This window comes from Moschus berezovskii, chromosome 9, assembly GCF_049115385.1.
Source record: "Moschus berezovskii isolate FMDL1 chromosome 9, NW_MosBer_1.0, whole genome shotgun sequence".
Classification (NCBI taxonomy): domain Eukaryota; kingdom Metazoa; phylum Chordata; class Mammalia; order Artiodactyla; family Moschidae; genus Moschus; species Moschus berezovskii.
In genome coordinates this window covers 36,782,994-36,805,773 of record NC_142468.1, presented here as the reverse complement: position 1 = coordinate 36,805,773, position 22,780 = coordinate 36,782,994, and the positions used below count along the sequence as shown (strand labels likewise).

General features: G+C 45.9%; 1 protein-coding gene across 3 annotated transcripts in view; it reads left to right on the top strand.

Moving 5' to 3' along the window:
- The first annotated feature begins 14,339 nt into the window (after positions 1-14,339).
- Positions 14,340-22,780, top strand: part of SAMD4A (sterile alpha motif domain containing 4A) — a 232,701-nt gene continuing 224,260 nt past the window's right edge. For 2 of the 3 annotated variants that reach the window (XM_055435955.2, XM_055435953.2), the window contains exons 1-2: positions 14,340-14,583; positions 15,785-16,416. In XM_055435955.2, coding sequence (XP_055291930.1) covers positions 16,221-16,416 — 196 coding nt within the window. In that variant the 5' untranslated portion in view covers positions 14,340-14,583; positions 15,785-16,220. Of the gene's footprint in view, positions 14,584-15,463; positions 15,480-15,784; positions 16,417-22,780 lie in introns of those variants that run through there. The other variant, XM_055435954.2, reaches the window with a different exon arrangement.

Below are 22,780 nucleotides of genomic sequence, written 5' to 3'. Positions count from 1 at the left end.
AGCCCAGAGTTCCTCATGATGTACTCTGCATATAAGTTAAATAAGCAGGGTGACAATATACAACCTTGACGTACTCCTTTTCCTATTTGGAACCAGTCTGTTGTTCCATGTCCAGTTCTAACTGTTGCTTCCTGACCTGCATACAGGTTACTCAAGAGGCAGGTCAGGTGGTCTGGTATTCCCATCTCTTTCAGAATGTTCCACAGTTTATTGTGACCCACACAGTCAAAGACCTTGGCATAGTCAATGAAGCAGAAATAAATGTTTTTCTGGAACTCTCTTGCTTTCTCCATAATCCAGCGGATGTTGGCAATTTGATCTCTGGTGCCTGTGCCTTTTCTAAAACCTGCCTGAACATCTGGAAGTTCACGATTCACATATTGCTGAAGCCTAGCTTGGAGAATTAGTGTTAATATATCACATTGTTGCATAACAGATCTCTAGAACTTCCATTTTGCAAAACTGAAACTCTGCACCCTTTAAATAACAACTCCCTATTTCCCCCTCATGCCAGTCCCTGGCAACTACCATTCTACAGTATAAATCTGGTTTTAATTTGCACTTGCCTAATGGCTAATGTTGAGCGTCTTTTCATGTGCTTATTAGCCATTTGTGTATTATTCAGATTTATGGCCCATTTTAAAATTGAACTGACTTTTTGTTATTGACTTTTAAGGGTTTATATTCTACATACAAGTCCTTTATCAGATATATGATTTACAAATATTTGCTCCCATTCTATGGGGGGATCTCTTTTCATTTTCTTTGTGGTGCTCTTTGAAGCATGAAAGTTCTTAATATTTATGAGGTCCAACTTAGCTGTTTTTTATTTTGCTACCGTTTTGTTGTCACATCTAAGAAAGCTTTGCCTAACTCAAGGTCACAAAGGTTTAATCCTATTTTTTTTTTAAGTTTTATCATCTAGGTCAATAATCAATTTTGAGTTAAATTTTGTATATGATATGATTCAACTTCATTCATTTGCACATGGAAATCCTCAACAAAATATTAGCAAACTAAATTCAACGATAATGAAAAGAATCATACATTGTGATCAACTGGAATATTTTCCAGGGGTGTGAAGGATGCTTCAACATATGCAAATTTATCAGTGTGATACACCACATTAACCCAAGGATAAAATTCAGATGATCAAATCTTAAAAGTACTGAAGAATCACTGCAGTAATTTTAAACAGAGCAATACGGTCAGATACGCATTTAAGAAATGTCAGTATTAGAAGTGCTTTGAATGTAGCGATCTACAAAGTGGAATGTGGGGAAAAGATTGGAATTCATGTTTATTTTTATCTGCATAAGAAATTAAATTTTACTAATCTTAGATTAGCTGCAGAACATGTCAATTACTTATGAATAAATATATAAACTTGTAGGATAGTTTAGAATTTGAAATGGGAGAAGACTAACAATGGGAAAATCAGGATTGAGATACTATTACAGTAATCCAGTTGAGAAACAGCAAGATCCTAAGGACTTGATCAATTTGGATCATAGAGATGAGAGGTCTAGTTCAGTTCAGTTCAGTTCAGTTTCTCAGTCTTGTCTAACTCTTTGAGATCCCACGGACTGGAGCACACCAGTCTTCCCTGTCCATCACCAACTCCCAGAGCTTGCTCAAACTCATGTGCATTGAGTCGGTGATGCCATCCAAGCATCTCATCCTCTGTCATCCCCTTCTCCTCCTGCCCTCAATCTTTCCCAGCATCAGGGTCTTTTCCAATGAGTCAGTTCTTCACATCAGGTGGCCAAAGTATTGGAGCTTCAGCTTCAGCATCAGTCCTTCCATTGAATATTCAGGATTGACTTCCTTTAGGATTGACTGGTTTGATCTTCTTGAAGTCCAAGGGGTCTAGGATAGCTGTTAGTTGTGGGCTGGGTGAAGTTGATAACAGTTGGTAAAACTGGTAAGATTCTGTCTTATTCATGTTTGTACACTCAGAACACCATCTATCCATCTAATGAATACTTTGGTCTTATTTGGATTAGCTGTTGTGTTTGGTGCTAGAGCTGGAGGATGAACAATATACGTGAGGTCTTTGCCCTTGTGGAGTTCACTTGGATGAGTGTAGGAGACTAACAATAAATAGTAAATTTAACAAATAAGATGATACTGCTTATGCTGCATACTCCAAAGAAAAAAAGCAAGTTACCAGGTAACTAGGTAGGATGGTGTTGGTAGAGGTCTCTCTGAAGAGCCTACAATTGAGCTGAGCCCTAAGGGTTGAGGAAACCTGCCTTGTCAGAAGCCTTGGCACAGGATATTGGATGGAAGAAGCAAAAAGCACAATATGAAAAAGAGCTTGGGTGGTAGAGGAAGAGTTGGTAAAGGAGAAGGAGGTATGTGGATGCGGTTGGAGAGAGGGCAGGCCTTGTCATGAGCAGGAGCCAGGATGGTCTGCCTGCAGTGGGAAGACCTGGGAGAGTCAAGGCAGGGAGGTAGCCTTGTTGCACTTTTAAAAGACTGAGGGGGAATGCATTTGGGGAGGATGGAAGGGGCAGAATCAGGAGTTCAGTTTTAGGTATTTGAAGTCTGAGCTGTGATGTTAGGCCTACGTTTAGGCTTGTTTCACTTATTTAGTTGAACTTGCAGGCATTTAGTTTTGTCTCTCTTTACTGTATAGGTCGTACGGAAGTTCTGCAAATCCACACCAGGCATTGGACTGTCAGTCAGGTTCGGGGAGGAGGAATAGCTGTCATATACTTTTGACGCCCTGAGCACTTTGTATTTGTGCCAGCAATTGTCATTGCCTCTCAGCTGCAAACCCACCCTTCTCTATTTGGCTTTGTGATGTTGGTGTGTGTGTATATGCTCAATTGGTAAGTTGTATCTGACTCTTGTGACCCCGTGGATTGTAGCCCGCCAGGCTCCTCTGTCCATGGGATTTACAAGTAAGAATACTGGAGTGGGTCGCCACTCCCTTCTCCATGGGACCCTCCTGACCCAGGGATTGAACCCACCTCTCCAGATTGACAGGTGGATTCTTTACCACTGCACTACCTGTGAAGCCCGATGCTGGGGTAAGACTCAGCAAACCACGTTTGTGTTTTGTCAGCGGGCTCCCTATGAGACTTTGTAAGCTAGAACAATATAGGCAAACTGGAAGACAGGAGGGAGAAGGGATTTGCTCCTTCCTGTTGGTTTCCTGTGGGCTTCATGCTGGCTTCCTGTTCCTGTGAGCATCACTCAAGCCTCGCTTCTTTACCTTGACATTGCTTGTTGATTCCAGGGGTGGCAGTTGAAACCATATTGCAGTCCTCTCAACATTTGCCAAACCTGCCTCCTCAACCCCTTGAGGACACCGTCCCCAGCCTAGCAGTGCCCCCTCCTCAGAGACCTGAGTTCTAACTCTGAGGAGCCCCTCCTCCAAACCCCTAAGTTTTTATAATTCCAACTTCTTCACTTTGTTTCCCCAGCCCTCTGGGTGATAGCTGCTTCCTGCAATTGCTCCCTGTGAGATACCTTCATGTTCTTTCAACTTTTCAGCAACCAACTCTTTATATTCATGGTCTCTGATAAAAATAACTAGTGGTTTCTGTTTCCTGGCTATACTAATTGATACAATTAGATATTACCTCCTAGATACCTGGCTCAATTTACACAGCAGACAGAAAACTGAGACCAACTTAGGTCGAATAGCCCATATCACACATCCACTAAGTGATAGAGTTAGGATTTGAATCCAGTTCTGCTTTGTTTTATTTTGCCTGAAGCTTGTGCTCATAATCACTAATCACCTTCCTACACATGGCTGGATGGCATCACCGACTCTGTGGACATGAGTTTGAGTGAACTCTGGGAGTTGGTGATGGACAGGGAGGCCTGGCGTGCTGTGATTCATGGGGTCGCGGAGAGTCGGACACGACTGAGCGACTGAACTGAACTGAACTGAACACTGGCTAAAAAGCACCTGCTTTTCAATATTGAACTATGGGTACAATTTTAAATTTTTTCTTCATTTTTATTGTTTTCCTTGTTCTTTTTTAATTTTTATTTTTTAATTGTAGGATAATTGCTTTACAGAATTTCAAATAGGAAAAGGAGTATGTCAAGGCTGTATATTGTCACCTTGCTTATTTAATTTATGTGCAGAGTACATCATGAGGAACGCTGGGCTGGAAGAAGCACAAGCTGGAATCAAGATTTCTGGGAGAAATATCAATAATCTCAGATATGCAGATGACACTACCCTTATGGCAGAAAGTGAAGAGGAACTCAAAAGCCTCTTGATGAAAGTGAAAGAGGAGAGTGAAAAGGTTGGCTTGAAGCTCAACATTCAGAAAACAAAGATCATGGCATCTGGTCCCATCACTTCATGGGAAATAGATGGGGAAACTGTGGAAACAGTGTCAGACTTTATTTTTTGGGGCTCCAAAATCACTGCAGATGCTGATTGCAGCCATGAAATTAAAAGACACTTACTCCTTGGAAGGAAAGTTATGACCAACCTAGATAGCATGTTAAAAAGCAGAGACATTACTTTGCCAACCAAGGTCCGTCTAGTCAAGGCTATGGTTTTTCCCGTGGTCATGTATGGATGTGAGAGTTGGACTGTGAAGAAAGCTGATCGCCAAAGAATTGATGCTTTTGAACTGTGGTGTTGGAGAAGACTCTTGAGAGTCCCTTGTACCGCAAGGAGATCCAACCAGTCCATTCTAAGGGAGATCGATCCTGGGTGTTCATTGGAAGGACTGATGCTGAAGCTGAAACTGCAATACTTTGGCCACCTCATGCGACGAGTTGACTCACTGGAAAAGACTCTGATGCTGGGAAAGGTTGAGGGCAGGAGGAGAAGGGGACGACTGAGAATGAGATGGCTGGATGGCATCACTGACTCTGTGGACATGAGTTTGGGTGAACTCTGGGAGTTGGTGATGGACAGGGAGGCCTGGCGTGCTGTGATTCATGGGGTCGCGGAGAGTCGGACACGACTGAGTGACTGAACTGAACTGAACTGTGAAACACAACATGAATCAGCCATACATGTACATATGTCCCCTCCCTCTTGAACCTCCCTCCTATCTCCCTCCCCAGCCCACCCCTCTAGATTGATGCAGAGCCCCTGTTTGAGTTCCCTGAGACATATAGCAAATTCCCATTGGCTATCTATTTTATATACGGTAACGTAAGTTTCCATGTTACTCTCTCCATACATCTCACTCTCTCTTCCCCTCTCCCATGTCCATAAGTCTGTTCTCCATGTCTGTTTCTCCATTGCTGCCCTACAAATAAATTCATCAACCCGTTATCAGACCCAGCATTTCCCAAACCATATCCCAGGCAACACTATACTACAAGACCTATGAAGAATGCATTCTGGGCTCCAGTAACCTTAGGACCTGCCATATACTATACTCTATGAGCGTCAGCATAACAAAGGCCCTGAGAAATTTTTCAATAAAATTTAAACGTGTAACCAGGCAGTTTCTCATAAAATTTCTAACTAGGGACATTCCAAGGATGTGGAAAATGTGGGATTAATCAATATTTAATGTATCCTATGCAACAGTAGTATCTGGTTAAGAGAAAGTTGGTGCCAGCAGTCTTGGAATGTTCTCATCACAGAGTTTGCTTTAAAGAATATTGGAGAAGGGGAGTCTGATCTTTGTTTAGATTATAGAAATATGACTTTAGATGTGTACATTACAAAAGTTCAGCTATTTAGGGACTGCTAGGGAGAAGACAATGGCAAGCCACTCCAGTACTCTTGCCTGGGAAATCGCATGGACAGAGGAGCCTGGTGGGCTGCAGTCCATGGGGTCGCTACTAGTTGGACACGACTGAGCGACTTCACTTTCACACATTGGAGAAGGAAATGGCAACCCACTCCAGTGTTCTTGCCTGGAGAATCCCAGGGATGGCAGAGCCTGGTCAGCTGCCGTCTATGGGGTCGCACAGAGTCAGACATGACTGAAGCGACTTAGCAGCAGCAGCAGCAGCAGGGAGCAACTGAAGTGACTTAGCAGCAGCAGCAGGGAGTTTGGGATTGACATGTACACACTGCTCTGTTTAAAATGGATAACCATTTTAAGGACCTACTGCATAGCACAGAGAACACTGCTGATGTTATGTGGCAGACTGGATGGGAGGGGAGTTTGGGTGAGAATGGATACATGTATATGTATGGCTGACTCCCTTTCTTGTCTACCTGAAACTATCACAACATTGTTAATCATTTATGTGCCTGTTAAGTCCCTTCAGTCATGTCCGACTCTTTGCAACCCTATAGACTGGAGCCCGCCAGGCTCCTCTGTCCGTGGGCACTTCTCCAAGCAAGGAAAATGGAGTGGGTTACCGTGCCCTCCTCCAGGGGATCTTCCCAATCCAGGAATCAAACCCAAGTCTCTTATGTCTCCTGCATTGGCAGGAGGGTTCTTTACTACTAGCACCCCTGGGGAGCCCGTTAATCAGCTATGCTGTTGTTCAGTCACCCAGTCGTGTCTGACTCTTTGCGCCCCCATGGACTGACTGCAGCACGCAGGCCTCTCGTTCCCTCACCATCTCCTGAAGTTTTCCCAAATTCACATCCATTGTATCAGTGATGCCATTCAGCCATCTCATCATCTGATGCCCTCTTCTCCTTCTGCCCTCAATCTTTCCCAGCATCCAGTGAGTCAGCTGTTAGCATCAGATGACTGAAATACTGGAGTTTCAGCTTTAGCATCCGTCCTTACAATGAGTATTGAGGGTTGATTTCCCTTAAGATTGACTGGTTTGGTCTCCTTGCTGTCCAAGGGACTCTCAGGAATCTTCTCCCGTACCACAGTTCAAAAGCATCAATTCTTCAGCTCTCTGCCTTCTTTATGGTCCAGCTCTCACAACCTTACCTGACCACTGGGAAGATCATAGCCTTGACTATACAGCCCTTTGTTGGCAGAGTGATGTCCCTGCTTTACAACGCACTGTCTAGATTTGTCATAGTTTTCCTACCAAGAAGCAAACGTCTTCTGATTTCTAGGCTGCAGTCACCATCCACAGTAATTTTAGAGCCCAAGAAGAGGAAATCTGTCACTACTTCCACCTTTTCCCCTTCTCTTTGCCATGAAGCAATGGAGCCAGATGCCATGATCTTAATTTTTTAATATTTAGTTTTAAGCCAGCTCTTTCATTCTCCTCCTTCATCCTCATCAATCATCTAAACTCCCATACAAATAAAAAATGATCAGCTATATTCCAATACAAAATAAAAAGTTTAAAAAAGAAAGACGAGTTTGTAAATTTAGAAAAAAATGGCAGATGTTAGGTTACTAAAAAAGTAATTGCTGTTTCCCATTGTTGAACGTTGCCATTTGATATTGGAATGCACTCTTAAACAAATGTGGTTATACATAATTTTAATGTTCATTTCTCATTTTATTTTATTTTTTGCTAATTACATACCTGCTGTTTATTTTATATTTATTTTAGACTATAGAAATAAAGTTAGACAAAAAGCAGATTTGAGCAATTTTTTTATTTGAGTTCAAAATGAGTCATAAAGCAGCAGAAAAAACTCGAGACATCTACAATGCATTTGGCCCAGGAACTGCTAATGAAATGAACGTACAGAGCAGTGGTGGTTCAAGAAGTTTTGTAAAGGACACAAGAGACTTGAAGATGAGGAATATAGTGGCTGGCCATCGGAAGTTGATAAGGACCAATTGAAAGCAATCATCAAAGCTGACTTTCTTATGGTACACAAGAAGTTGCCAAAGAACTCAACGTGGACAATTCTATGGCCACTAGGCATTTAAAGCAAATTGGAAAGGTGAAAAACCTCGATAAGTGGGTGCCTCATGAGCTGACCACAAATTAAAAAATAATAATAATAATAATTTTGAAGTTGTCAAATAAGTTGTCTTCTCTTACTCTACACGACAACAATGAACCATTTCTTGATCAGATTGTGACATGCAATGAAAAGTGGATTTTGTACAATAATCTGTAATAACCAGCTCAGTGGTTGTACCTAGAAGAAGCTCCAAAGCTCTTCCCAAAGCCAAACTTGCACCAAAGAAAGGTTATGGTCACTGGTGGTCTGCTCCTGCTCTGATCCACTACAGCTCTCTGAATCCCAGCGAAATCATGACATCTGAGAAGTATGCTCAGCAGATCGATGAGATGCACCAAAAACTGCAATGCCTGCAGCTGTCACTGGTCAAAAGAAAGGGCCCAATTCTTCTCCACGACAATGCCTGACCTGCACAATCAATGCTTCAAAGCTGGGCTATGAAGTTTTTCTTCATTTGCCATATTCACTTGACTTCTCACCAACTTGACTCCCAGTTCTTAAAGCAACTTTTTGCAGGGAAAATGGTTCCACAACCAGTTCAGTTCAGTTCAGTTGCTCAGTCATGTCTGACTCTTTGCTACCCCATGAATCACAGCACGCCAGGCCTCCCTGTCCATCACCAACTCCCGGAGTTCACAAAAACTCACCTCCTTCGAGTCGGTGATGCCATCCAGCCATCTCATTCTCTGTCGTCCCCTTCTCCTCCTGCCCCCAGTCGCTCCCAGCATCAGAGTCTTTTCCAGTGAGTCAACTCTTCACATGAGGTGGCCAAACTATTGGAACTTCAGCTTTAGCATCCACAACCAGTAGGAGGCAGAAAATGCTTTCCAAGAGTTCCTCGAATCCTGAAGCACAGAGTTTTACACTATAGGAGTAAACAAACTTATTTCTCACTGGCAAAATGTGTTGTTGTAATGGTTCCTATTTTAATTAATAAAGATGTGTTTGAGCCTAGTTATGATGATTTAAAATTCATGGTCCAAAACTGCAATTACTTTTTTGCCAACCTAGTATTTAAAACTGTGGACATGTTTCAAGTGTATTTTCAGTTTGAAAAGATACTGGCAATTCTTAAATCAACAACAAAGATCAGAATTAGGATTTGACTACTTCTATAATGAATAATTTTTGCTTTCTTTCTCTCATGATAATCCAGGGCAATTTATCCCTCTAAAAGATCTAAGCTCCTATTTTCATAACCCTAACCTATACAAAGCCTATAAATAGGAGTAGTGAACCCGTCTGCATTTGTGTTTGAAATTGTGGTTCAATTGAATTTGTGTTTTATTTAAGTGCCAGGTAGTAAGTTTGGATTATACTGTTTAGAAATCAGTCAAAAAGACAATTTACCTGAATATACGCCCTACAAACTAGAGTTCACCTTTCTTATCAAGCTCCATTCTAGAGAAAGCCGTCTCAAAAGTTATCTTCATGCAACATTAATCAGTCTTAAAAATGAATAACATTCTGATACATGCCACAATATGGATGAAGCTTGAAAACATTATGCTTAGTGAAATAAGCCAAACACAAAAGGACAATATTGTACAAGTACACTTATGAGGTACCTAGAATAGACAAATTCATAGAGACAAAAAGTCGAAACGGTGGTTCGCAGAGACCGAGGGGAGTGGGGAATGAAGATTTATTGTTTAACAGGTACAGAAATTCAGTTTGGTAAGATGAAAAAGATCTGGAAATGGATACTTCAAGATGGTTGTACAAACAATGTGAATGTACTTCATGTGATGTAATTTTATACTCAAGACTGGTTAAAAGGGTAAACTTTATGTTATACATATTTTACCAAAATTTTTAAAAAGCTTTTCCTCATAGATTCAATAAGTCCATCCAATTCATATTCATGTTTGACTCCTGAAGAGTAACGAATCACATCTGTTATGGCCTTTGGGTGAAGTGACGTGAAATGAAAATTGCTCAGTCCTTTGTCCGACTCTTTGCAACCCCAGGGACTGTACCTGCTAGGTTCCTCTGTCCATGGAATTCTCCAGGCCAGAATACTGGAGTGGGTAGCCTTTTCCTTCTCCCGGGGATCTTCCCAACCCAGGGATCAAACCCAGGTCTCCCACATTGCAGCTGGATTCTTTACAGTATGAGCCACCAGGGAATGGCCTTTGGGTAGTGGCATTCCTTTTTTGTTTTTTAATTAAAATTTAATTGAAGGATAATTGCTTTACAATGTTGTGTTGGATTCTGCTGTACAATAGTGCAAATCAGTCATAATTATATATGTATCTCCTCCCTCTTGAGCCTCCCTCTCCCCTCCTATCCCAACTTTATAGGTTGTCATGGATAGTTTTCCTACCACTGGGTTTAAGAAGTTTTTTTTTTTTTCTTTCTGGAAAAATCCTCTAAATTGAGGAACTGAAGAAAATTTGAAAACTATACGGAGAGTGGTAAGAACTTCAGTGAAAAGCAAAAGCAGATTCCTCAAGAGTCCCACTGCTTTACCACTGGCTGGTCTGGCCAGGTTTACTCTGGGCCAGTCAGCACCCCAGGTTGGATGGCATCACCGACTCGATGGACATGAGTTTGAGCAAGCTCTGGGAGTTGGTGATGGACAAGGAAGACTGGTGTGCTGCAGTCCATGGGGTCGCAAAGAGTCAGACACGACTGAGCAACTGAACTGAATTGAGTCAGCAGCCATGATCCTGGTGCCGGCATAAAATGGTGCTAGGGATATAGGAAATTGGTGCTGGCCATCAGCTTTCCATCCTGGGCTAACAGAATACCGGCTTTCTATCTGAATGTGTGCCCCTGCCAACACTGAGATATTTCTGAACTCCTTCTAATGAGATCTGAACTCAAGTTTAGTCTCCCTAAGCCGTGGCTCCTGGGCCTCACCCAGCTTGCCTTTCACTGTTGCTATCTTAGCAGACCTGACTCCTGATTTAGCCTTCCCACATTCCATCTGTCACCAGTTCTGCAGTTTCTTCCTCCACATCACTCTCTTCATCCCCTCGAATCCTAATTCAAGCCCTGGCAATCCTCTCTTAGGCCTTATTACAGGGCTTTTGAGAGGGCACGTTTTTGAAGAATGAAAAAACATGTTTCTTTATGAGGCAGATCCAAGATGTAAATTAGCCAAATTAACATACTCTGTGCCTACAAAGAAGGAAAACTAATATATATCAAGTGCCTACTATGTACAAAGGAATGTGCCAGTTATTTTCAGACCTCCTAACAAGTTTATGAGAGCAGGCGTATAATTATTTTTAAATAATATTCTCAATACAGAAACTACTTGACTGTAGCTGTGCTTACTCTTCAGGAAGCACACTAGATCCTAGTGGCAAATATTACAGAGATAGAGTTCTATCTGAGGCAGATGCCAGCTTGGCTCACTTTCAATCAGTCTTCAGATTTCCTCACTCCTGGGTACTTATGTTCAGTCACCCAAGTCTAATACTTTCATAGTCAAATCCTTCTCTACATCTTGGCCAGCATAGCTTATTTTTGCCTCCATGCTCATGACTTCTGCACCTTTCTGAGTACAGTGTACAGAGAAGTACCCGGGCTTGTCTCCTGGACTTCCCTCCCTGCTAGCCATGTTTCTTGCTCACCTATTAATAAAATCCCACTCCTCCCATATTACTGCCTAATCATCTATTCTCTGGAAGTTAGAATTTGCACTAAAACTCCTTTTCCAAGTCATCATGTGGGTATTTAGTAATTGTTCAGTTCAGTTCAGTTCAGTCGCTCAGTCGTGTCCGACTCTTTGCAACCCCATGAATCACAGCATGCCAGGCCTCCTTGTCCATCACCAACTCCTGGAGTTCACTCAAACCCACCTCCATCGAGTCAGTGATGCCATCCAGCCATCCCATTCTCTGTCGTCCCCTTCTCCTCCTGCCCCCAATCCATCCCAGCATCACGGTCTTTTCCAGTGAGTCAACTTTTTGCATGAGGTGGCCAAAGTATTGGAGCTTCAGCTTCAGCATCAGTCCTTCCAATGAACACCCAGGACTGATCTCCTTTAGAATGGACTGGTTGGATCTCCTTGCAGTCCAAGTTAGCCACTTCTTAATCTTCCCCGGTGGTGCTAGTGGTAAAGAATCTACCTACCAATGCAGGGAATGTAAAAGACACGGGTTTGATCCTTGGGTCAGGAATATCCCCTGAAGGAGGAAATGACAACCCACTCTATTATTCTCACTTGGAAAATCCCATGGACAGAGGAGCCTGGAGAGCTATAGTCCATGAGGTTGGCAAGGAATCGGACATGACTGAGCGTCTGAGCACAGCCACTTCTTAATTATCCATAAAAACTGGGTAGAGGTTTGAATAGGAAAAATCCGTATTTAAGACAAAAATATATATTTAACTGAGAGTATTGGTTTCCTTCCTTCAGTGTGACTTGACTCTGTGAGGAAGTGAAGCAGCCTCATTGGGTTTCATCTCCACTCTGGGTTTCATCTCCACTACTAGGGAAAAGGCCCAGAGGCAAGGGAAGTCACAAGTGTTGTGAACCCACCAAAACAAGGCAGGTTGGCAACTCATTGACGCTCCTCTTTGTATTTTTCAAAAAATAGCCAAAAAATTAGCTAAATCTTTCCTTAGGTCAAAGGCTGCTGTAAGCAGTACACTTTTCCAGTAGGTGGCAGTATTTTCTTTCTTCAGTTTAAATAGAAGTCAATTCGCCTCAAGGTTTGTTGGTTTTGTTTTTTAGTTTTACTATTGAGTTAGTAAACTGCTGGTGACAATAATTAATGAAAGTGACTTTTCCCACTCGGAGGCTTCCGGAAGCTCCAGGTGGGCAATTTCTGTTTTGGTTGCAATTGATAGCAAGGTGTATACTGACATAGCCTGTGCTGGAAACCTTTTCCCCATTTTCTGATAGGGATTATTACTAAGTACTAGCTAGTGATAATAACGTTTTGGAGAAAATACTTCAAGATTTCCTGCCTCTGTAATAATAAGACAAAACAAAATTAAAACATTGACTCTAGAATTCTTGTTTTGGGGGTAAAATATTCATTAAATTATGCAGATACTTTTCCTGGTTGGCTAATAATGAGCTTAAGAAAATTATTCACATACCCTATTTTAATGGTAACACCTAAATTTTTGCAGCTCCACAGACCTTTCAATACACCAGCAGATGGTGAGGTGCTGTCACGTGTCTCACAGGAACTAAATGGTGCAGAAACTAGGTTTGAAGGAGGAAGGAAGAAATGATTGAAAATCCAGGGACATATGTTGGAGTTAAAGAAGGAAGTGTTAAATCCGTGGATAATATCTCAGACACTTTATCTTCAAAAATACTGTATTAGCGAGAGTAAAGAGGCTGGATTTGAAGCATGCGTTTCACAAATGTCTCAGAAGTACTCATAAAGAAAGCCACAGGTTGCTGGAGAAATGTTCGAGGGCTCTGTGTTTTCACTTAAAACATGGGGAATAGTCTGGATTTGGTCACCAAGCCCTCTTGTGCATATTCAATTAATATTAGAAGGCACAGAGATTTTTAGGTTTTAGGGTATTTTTAACCAGTTCTCTACTTTGGGGACTAGCCGAGGCCACTTTCCCAGACCTCCCTGTGCTGCCTGGCCTCAGCGCTGCACTCCCCACCCCACAACTCCACCCCCCCACCCCTGGAGCGCGCCGCGAGGACCTCTGAAGCCCCTTGCCCGGCCCAGGCTTCGCACACTCTGCAGGGCCAGGTGAAGGCTGCCCAGCTCAGGACGACGCAGACGCGCTGACAGGTGGCCTCGCCCGCCTCCTCGCCGCCCGCGGCGGAGTTCCTCTCCGCTCAGGGCCCGCAGCCGGAGCCTCAGCCGCAGCCGCAGCCAGCGCGCCAGGCATAGTTTCCCGGCTGGCCCCCAAAGTCGGGTGACTTCCCCAGGGGAGAGCGAGGCCCCAAAGGGGCCGGGGCCGCCCACAAGAGCAAAGGACATCTAAGGTCCGACCCGGGCGAGGGGTGAGCAGCCCGGGAACTTCTCGCGCCCATAGGACATGGGCCGCACGGAGCCTGGTGTCCAGGCACTTCCAGCCCTGCATACGACCCCTCGGCCTCCTCCGCCCTTCGCTTCTGCGACCCCTGGAACCCGTCCACACCCCCAGCGTCCTTGACCCCAGGTCTCTGCCACCCCGGGGCCCCAGTAGGGCCGAGGGGTCACCGGAGTCGGCGCACCACATTCCCAAGGACAAGCAGCCGGTGGCAGCACCGCCCCTTCTCAAGCGCCCTCCGGGTCCCCTCCCGTCCGCACTCCGGCTGCCCAAGCGCCCTGGCCCCTCCAAAACAGGCCGGCAGCGGAGGGCAGGAATTCACTTGGACCCCTCCCCTTCCCCAAACTTCTTCCCTCCCCGCCCCGCCGTTCCTCCAACCCGACCCCTCTGCGCCATCTGGCTCCTCCCTCTCCGCTCCCCTCCCCTTTTCTGGTCCCCACTTAGGAATCCACCTCCCCCCACCCCCGCCGCCGGCCGGGTCCGGGGATCCTCCCCCGGCTCCCCCCGCGTGCCGCCGCCGCCGCCGCCCGGGTTCCTCTCCCCCCGCTCGGGCGCTCCCTGCCAAGCCCATGATGTAATGGTGTATGTTAATCAGTAGCATGTGGGGAGCTCCGGCTCTGGCGGCTCAGTCCTCCGCGAGCCTACACTGGAGGCAGCAGGAGCGGCGGCGGCGGCGGCCCGAACCCGCAGCGCCGCACTCTCTCCGCGCCGCCCGCCCCGACGGCATGGCCCGCAGCCCGCCCTCCGGGCGCCCCCAACCTCGCTGAGCCGCAGCCGCCCCGGACCCGCGCGTGGGGCCCCGAGCCGCCGGGATGAGCCGCTCCGAGGTGAGCGCACTCCGTCCTACGCCCCAGGCCCGGGGGCCCGCGGTCTCTGGGTCCCCTTCCCGGGGGCCTTCCTCCGCCTCCGCTCGACAAGTTCTGGGAACCGGGAAACGGGGGTGCTGAGAGCGAGCCGCCCCTAGAGGGCTGGCCGAGTCGCTGGGCTCTCTCTTCTTAGCCGCTGGCGGCCACCCGGACAGGGTTAGGACTGGGGGAGCCCTCGAAACCGAACTTTTCTTCGCGCTCGTTCGGGGGCGTGTGCCGGAGGCGCGGAGCCGCAGTCCCCACGGAACCGCCCTGCCTGCCGGGGGAGGCAGTGCTGTGGGCGCCGACCGTCTCCGCACTCGGCGTGCGCCCATGGCCGTGCCGACTTCGGCCTGGGACGCGCGGGCCAGGCGCTGGGCCGGCCGGACCCGCCCGTAGGCGGCGGGAGCTGGGGCAGGATGCCTACAGCACACACACGAGTACACACACACACGCACGCACACATCTGATCGCTCAGGACCAAGCGGACCCTCAGAGACCTCCCGGGTGGGCTGGAGCCGAGGCTCCGGCTGCGCCTCTGCCCGCTGGGCGCTGAGCTCTGGGTGGGGAGAGTTTATTTTTGTCTCGAGCTGCTGCCGCGGCTGCTCACGGCCTAAATCCAGAGGGGCGCCTGGCGGTGGAGATGCTGGCTGTAGCTGTAGATGGAGCTGCAGCCCGGCTGCTTCTCCGAGAGGAGGAGGAGGAAGAGGTGGCGGAGGAGGAGGAGGGAGAGGAGGAGGGAGAGGAGGAGGAGGAGGAGGAGGAAGGAACTCGGGCTGCCGCGCCTCCGCCTCTGCTTTGGATTAGCCCCCACCCCCACCCCCGCGCCCCTTCGCAGCCGCAGTGCAAGTTTTCTGCGCGAGGAAGATCTGTTGCTGGTGCGGGCGTTTGCAGGCACAGCCCCCGAGGCCACCCCGGGCGGGGTGTGTGGGGAGCACTAGCCGTTCGCAGCGGCAGCAACAGGAAGCCGTGCGGTCTTCCTCACGCACCTGGGAAGGAGGCTTCTTGCCTTTCCCAGAACGAGAATAGCTCCTCTCCAGCATCCGGGTGCGGAGGGGGCGGCCGGATTTTGGGGGACTAAGACCCCGCGGCGCGCCCCCCTCCGCCCCCTCAGATGCACTCGCTTCCCCGGCGCGCTCCCTCGCTGGCCGAGGTCTCACTGCAGCCTTTTCTCTCCTTCCAGTGGTGATCGCCACTCGGGAATGCGGGTGTGAAGGGTCCGAGCTGCTGCCCAGCGGGGAAGAGACCCCAGGACGCCGGAAATCACCATCCCGAAGCTGCGAGAAGAAGGGAGGGGGAAAGAGAGCCTTCTTCATTCAGTTTGTGTGCCTTGTGGGGAAATTTTTTTTTAATCGTTATTTTTTTAAAAAAGAAATATTTCCGTGCTACTGTCTGTCATCATCTCTGGGGAAATCAGCCAGAACCACGAGAACGTAACTGAAACCAGACGAGAGAGGCAGGAGCCGAGGCAGTACCTGCAGCGTCCGGGCACCAGAGCCACCTTGGAACGGGAACGCGTCTCCGGCGGCCGCGGGGCTGCGGCTCCGCCAAACTTTGGGGCGGGCTGGGCGGGCTGGGGCGCCCCGGGGGCTTTGTAGACTGAGGGCCGCCCCCTAACCATGATGTTTCGCGACCAGGTCGGGGTGCTGGCGGGCTGGTTTAAGGGCTGGAACGAGTGCGAGCAGACCGTTGCGCTGCTGTCGCTGCTCAAGCGCGTGAGCCAGACCCAGGCCCGCTTCCTCCAGCTCTGCCTGGAGCACTCGCTGGCCGACTGCGCCGAGCTGCACGTCCTCGAAGGCGAGGCCAACAGTCCGGGTAAGTGCACGGCCGCCGCCGCCGTCCCGCGGTCCCGGTTCCCCTCCCCACCCCCAACCACCGCTGCCCAGCCTCGGGCCTGGCCCCGCCCCAGGTCGCCGGTCCTTGGGGACCGAACCCCCGCGGCCCCCAGGTCCTTGGCATCTCCCCGGCAAGCCGCCCGCGCCCCAGGCCGTGCCGCCCACTTACCTCCGCTGGCAGCTTCGGGGTTTTTTTGCCCACTGTCAGCTCCTTCAGTCCATTCCGTGTGGTAGCTACAGTAGCATGAATGATTGATTTTTCTCTCATGCAGTTTCCTGGGAAATAATTAAGTCAGGTCACGTAGAGTCTGGATTTTCTGGGCTTTTTTTCTTTCCTCCTTTTGGGCAACGTGGCTCTCTGGATTTCAGCAACACATGAAGAAGCCTGAGACTGCCCTTCAGAAGCTGAGCTTTGATTAGGCTATATGAGGAATATATGAAAACCCAATTTTACATTCTTTTTTTTTCTCCACCGATATTCCAATTTTAGAGCTCTGTTTTCAGAATAATTTGTAGGTGACGCTACACACTATTAAAATGATATTTGCATTTCATATACTACGTGGTTACTCTTAACTATCACAACTTTATTTATATTGATACGCATCTTATAGAAAGGGTCTCATAGGGAGCAGACATGAATCAGGGTCTTTAACGCTTTTGTCAGGAAACTTTACTGAACTTAACAGAATTGTTTCCTATTACCCTGCTAGTGTATTTACAGACACCTGAAGTAGTATAGAAAGTGAATATACTGAGATATATTCATCAGTTTGCTGTTTGCTAGCATGGGTGGTGACAGACTGGAATTATATCCGGGGCTGGGGGTAGGGGGTGAGGATGGGGGTTGGGGAAAGGTCTGTTGGTTGTAATTTGGGATGGGGAAATTCTTTCCTTCATGCTGCAGCAGGAGGGTGAACAGAGCCCCCAGTGTTTATGCAGGGAAAAGAATGCAGGGTCCTCTTCCAGCTGTTCCATGTTAGAGCCGCCAGCCTGCAAGACTCAGCAGAGGTCTGGGCTGCCATTTGATGACAAGGTCCAGTTCAGGGCAGCAGGGCCTGGGAGACACCGGAGTGAGTGTGCTGGTGGGGCCGCAAGAGGGAGGCTGGTCTGCTGCTCACTCCTCCTCCCTGGTGTGGTGCTTACAATGCTGGACACACTAGGATGGGATGTTTCCATATATAGAATCATAGGCTGGCAGTGACCACTGGAAATCTTCACAGGCTTTTTCCTGACAAGACAGGACTGCACCCAAAGGATCCAGGGCTGCCTAGTATGGTGGGCCATTCTGAGGGAAAGCCCACAAGGCCCCAGGGGATTCAGCCTGAACCTCACAGCCCACCCTGGGTGTTACTCACAAGGGTGGCCATGGCAGGGCCCCCTTCCCTTCAGTTCTGTCTTTATAAACAGCTGGAGGACCAGCCTCCTTCGTAAGGGTGTGGAAACATAACTAGGATAACTGATGACCTACTCTCTTTACTCCCATTCTCAATGTGACAGGATAGCCTGGATCACCTGCTTGGTTTTGCTTTCTCAGGTTTGATGAACAAGGTTATATAAACTTTAAGTACAGTAATTTATGTTGAATGCTTGACCTCAGTGCTTGTAGGCTGTTTAAAACAATGATATTAACCTTTAGGTTACTCACACATTAGAGCAACCATTTTTCCCTTTGAGTAAAAGAGAAGACTTTTCCCAGTATAGCAGCCATCAGTTTAGTAAGTGAAGTCAATAGATGTGTGAAATTAAAAAGAAGTTTCTTAGCCTAAGTATCTAATAATTTAATAAACTGAGAAAAAATTGAACTTCCGTGAGTTTAAAAAAATCATTTGGTAATTTTTCCCCTAAATGTTTTTTTAAACCATATTTACTTGTGTAAGCTACCTACCTGTTCCTGATGCTAAATACTGTAAATATATGAAACCATAACTATTGTGTAAGATAGGGACCATTTTCCAGCTTCTGGATTAATCTTTCAACCTGAATATTTTGCTTCCTTGGAAACTTTGCATTTCTTTTGTTGTTTGGCAAGTACAGAAATTCATTAGTGAGGTCATGTGATAGTTTGGTTTACATCTGCATTAGGAGGGGGATCATAAAGAGCAATAAGATTTGTCACAGAATGCCTGAGACTGGAGCACAGCTCTCCTAAGTATCTGGAACCTAGCCAAGAACCAAGAAAGGGGCAAATATGCCTACTCAGCAACCAAAATAGATGGCATAAAGTCTGGGAGAATACTTCAGACCCTCTTTTGGAACTTACTCTTATTTTAAATAACAGTCCTAACTTTTTTTTCTTATTTGACAAATGATCCATAGCAAATACACGGTAGCACAATTTAGAATGGGGTGAGGAGTTGCTGTAACCAACAGTGAAAACTGACCCCTGACAGTTTGACAACTAGGAAATAGAAAAATTATAACTTTAACTATAAGAATTGGGAGGAAAAGCCCTGAAGGTTTGGGAATATTAGGGTAGGGAATCTCAACCGGCCTTTCAGACATTACTTTGTAATTAGCTAAGTCCATAATTGCTATTTACCATTAATGAGAGTGAAGGTCCAAAAAAAATGACCAAAAAAGATACATTTTTAAATGCATTCTTTGGGAAGGAAGAGAAGTCTGCCATAAACATTGGAAATATTAACACTCAAGGTAATTAACCTCCAGAGCTCTTTTGGTATGTAAAGCTATTACCCATTCAGAAAACTAGGCTGTTAGAATGACTCATTCTTTGGCTGGCTGATTTTTCCTATACCAAAATCCTCATATATCACTTACCTTATTTTGTAATCATGAGTTAAACAAACACACATATTTCTTCTGTTGCTGAGAGATTTTAAAACTTGGTAAATGAGAATGAAATTCATATCTGGGGCTTGATCTCAGTATAACAGAATTAGTGTACACTTGGCTTTCTTTTCTCCAGGACTAACTTTAAATAGGGAGATAATCCTTCACATTAAACATGGTTTATTTGAAATCTGTGGAATGTATTTTGATAATAACTTTCTGTTCTTTTAAATTTAGCGTTTATTGAGATTCTAGAGGTTCACTGGTTAATCTTTTGCCTCAGGTTCATAGTCATCAGGGATCCAAAGACATCCTTTAGTTAGTCCTTATGGATGTGTGTTTTACTCTGGATTTAGTCAGTGATTACTGGTCATGATCAGCTCTCTGAGATAGAAGGTTGTTTCTAGAACCCTCATAACCTCAGGTACATGTCCTTCAGCCACCAGCCCAGGTTACAGGTTAGCATTGTGATTTCTGAACAGTCTCAGTATGTAGATGACTGTTTCTGATGCTAAAATGTCATTTGATACCTGAAAATGGAACCTGTTGACTTTATTTGCAGTTCTTCAAAGAAAAATAGATTCTGTGGCACTGGTGTATGACTTTTGTCATTTGAACTCGAAATATATTTTCCAGTGGAAATAGTGTAATAAGTGGAGATTCACAAGTGAATCCACAGACTTACTAACAAAGCAGGTCATATTTTGTGGAGAAATTGCATGTTTGTAATAAATAAATGGCAAAAGGATTTATAAATAAATACAAGAGAAAAGATTACCTGAAATGGTAATGTTGGAGATAAAGCTAATTGTGGAGAATGAAAAGGACTTGTGGGTGTATTTATTCTCTTTAGAGGATAAAGATGTTAATTCTATGATTTTTTATGATTTTTGGTTTCCGTAGTAGAGGTATGCCGCATCTGAGTTGATTTTTTAAGTCAAAATTGAGTAAAAGGAAAGCAGAAGAGTACGGGCTTTCCTGATGATATTTCCTGGATAAGATCTTGTTTGTCGTTCTTTTGCTTTTTCATTCAACAAACATTTCCTGACTGCCTACTACTTTCCTGGCCTTGTGTCATGAAGTAGGAATGCAAAGGTAACTTGCTATATTCCAATGCCTGGTCCATGGATACCCAGTGTTGAGTAAATGACTAATACTGTATCACAGGTGCAGAGGCATAGCAATAAAAAGGGTGGTGGGGTGGGGATTCTGGAAACATTATGAACATACAGGTAATTGCCTGAGGGAATCAGGGAAAACCCCACTGCAGAGGATATAGCTTGAGCTGAATTTTGAAGGGTGAATAGGAGTTGGTTTAATATGTAAAGAGGATTGTAGAGAGCAGGCATGAAGCTGTTTTCCAAGCAGAAGAGATACCATTCATAGAAATGTTGTTTTATGAAAGGGCCTGGTTGTGTGCAAGAAATAATGAGTTCTTGGTGGTTAGAAGGCTGTAGAATGCTGGGCTGTAAGAGACAGAAGTTAAAACAGAAGTGATGTTTGTGCAGGACTTTGCAAACTAAGGAATTTGACTTAATCCTGCAGAGATGATAGAGAACCCAAGAAGACTTTTAGGCAGAGGTGTCCTGAGATTGAGGAAAGAGGAAGAGAGTTAAAAGATGACAGAGGGTTTGTGTGTGTGTGTGTGTGTGTGTGTGTACATTTTTGGGAAAGCTTTCTAATGTATGCATGCTTTTCTGAAAGGCGACCATGGGCGAAGTGAGGCGGATTTCCATTCTGGCTACATGGTGGTGTCATCAGCCTAAGGCAGCTTTGTTATCCTCAGCATTGCTGTACTGGGGAGAAGGAAGGGTTGAGATAGTGAGGAAAAGAAGGTATTATCAGGTGGCCGTTTATTTACATCCATAGGAGGGAATATGTCTAGAGGACTCCTAGAGCATGAATGTTGAAATCGACCAGACTAGGCTGGTCAGTTAATTTCTGAGTCTTTGTTGTAGTTCAGTCGCTAAGTCACATCTGACTCTGTGACCCCATGGACTGCAACATGCCAGACTTCCTTGTCCTTCACTGTCTCCTGGAGTTTGCTCAGATTCATGTCCGTTGAGTTGGTGATGCTAACTATCTCATCCTCTGCCACCTGCTTCTCTTTTTGCCTTCAATCTTTCCCAGCATCAGGGTCTTTTCCAGTGAGTCAGTCAGGTGGCCAAAGTAGTAGAACTTCAGTTTCAGCATCAGTCCTTCCAATGAATTTCAGGGTTGATTTCCTTTAGGATTGATTGGTTTGATCTCCTTGCTGTCCAAGGGACTCTCAAGAGTCTTTTCCAGCACCACAGTTGGAAAGCATCAATTCTTCATTGCTCAGCCCTCTTATGGTTTGACTCTTACATCCATACATGACTACTGGAAAAACCATAGCTTTGACTGTATGGATTGTCTGTAGAAGGGAGCTAACAAAACTTTGTTATTGTCTGGAAGCTGCTGCTGCTGCTAAGTCACTTCAGTCGTGTCCGACTCTGTGTGACCCCATAGACAGAAGCCCACCAGGCTCCGCCATCCCTGGGATTCTCCAGGCAAAAACACTGGAGCGGGTTGCCATTTCCTTCTCCAATGTGTGAAAGTGAAAAGTGAAAGTGAAGTCGCTCAGTCATGTCCGACCCTTAGCGACCCCATGGACTGCAGCCTACCAAGCTCCTCCATCCATGGGATTTTCTAGGCAAGAGTACTGGAGTGGCTTGCCATTGCCTTCTCCAAGCTTGTTAACAATTCAGTGAAGACCTATTCCTTCCCCCAGGTTTAAATTTTCCTGAATTAATATGGAATTTATATAAATAATGTTTTCCTAAATAAGACATCTTTTATTTAAAGGATTATCTGGAAGAGATTGAAGATGACTTGGAACCCTGAAAAGATACATCTACTTCGTTCCACTTCCTATATTTTAGATGGTGCTAGTGGTGAAGACTGAGTGACTTCACTTTCACTTTTCACTTTCATGCATTGGAGAAGGAAATGGCAACCCACTCCAGTATTCTTGCCTGGAGAATCCCAGGGATGGCGGAGCCTGGTGGGCTGCCGTCTATGGGGTCGCACAGAGTCGGACACGACTGAAGCGACTTAGCAGCAGCAGCAGCAGCAGTGGTGAAGAACCTACCTGCCAGTGTAGGAGATGCCAGAGACGCAGGTTCAATCCCTGGGTTGGGAAAACCCAGTGGAGAAGGGAATGGCTACCCGCTCCAGTATTCCTGCCTGGAGAATCCCATGAACAAAGGAGCCTGGCAGGCTACAGTCCATGGGGTCTCAAAGAGTTGAACGCAACTGAAGTGACTTAGCACACAGCACTTTGTTCCACCTCCTATATGTTACCTATATTGTGCTATTCCATATCATTATTGTTGTTCAGTCACTAAGTCGTGTCTGTTTGGGACCCTATGAACTGCAGCACGCCAGGCTTCCCTGTCCTTCACTGTCTTCCACAGTTTGCTCAAACTCATGTCCATTGATTCAGTGATGCCATCCAACCATCTCATTCTTTGTCGCTCGCTTCTCCTCTAGCCCTCAATCTTTCCCAGCATCAGGTTGAGTCCTAAAAA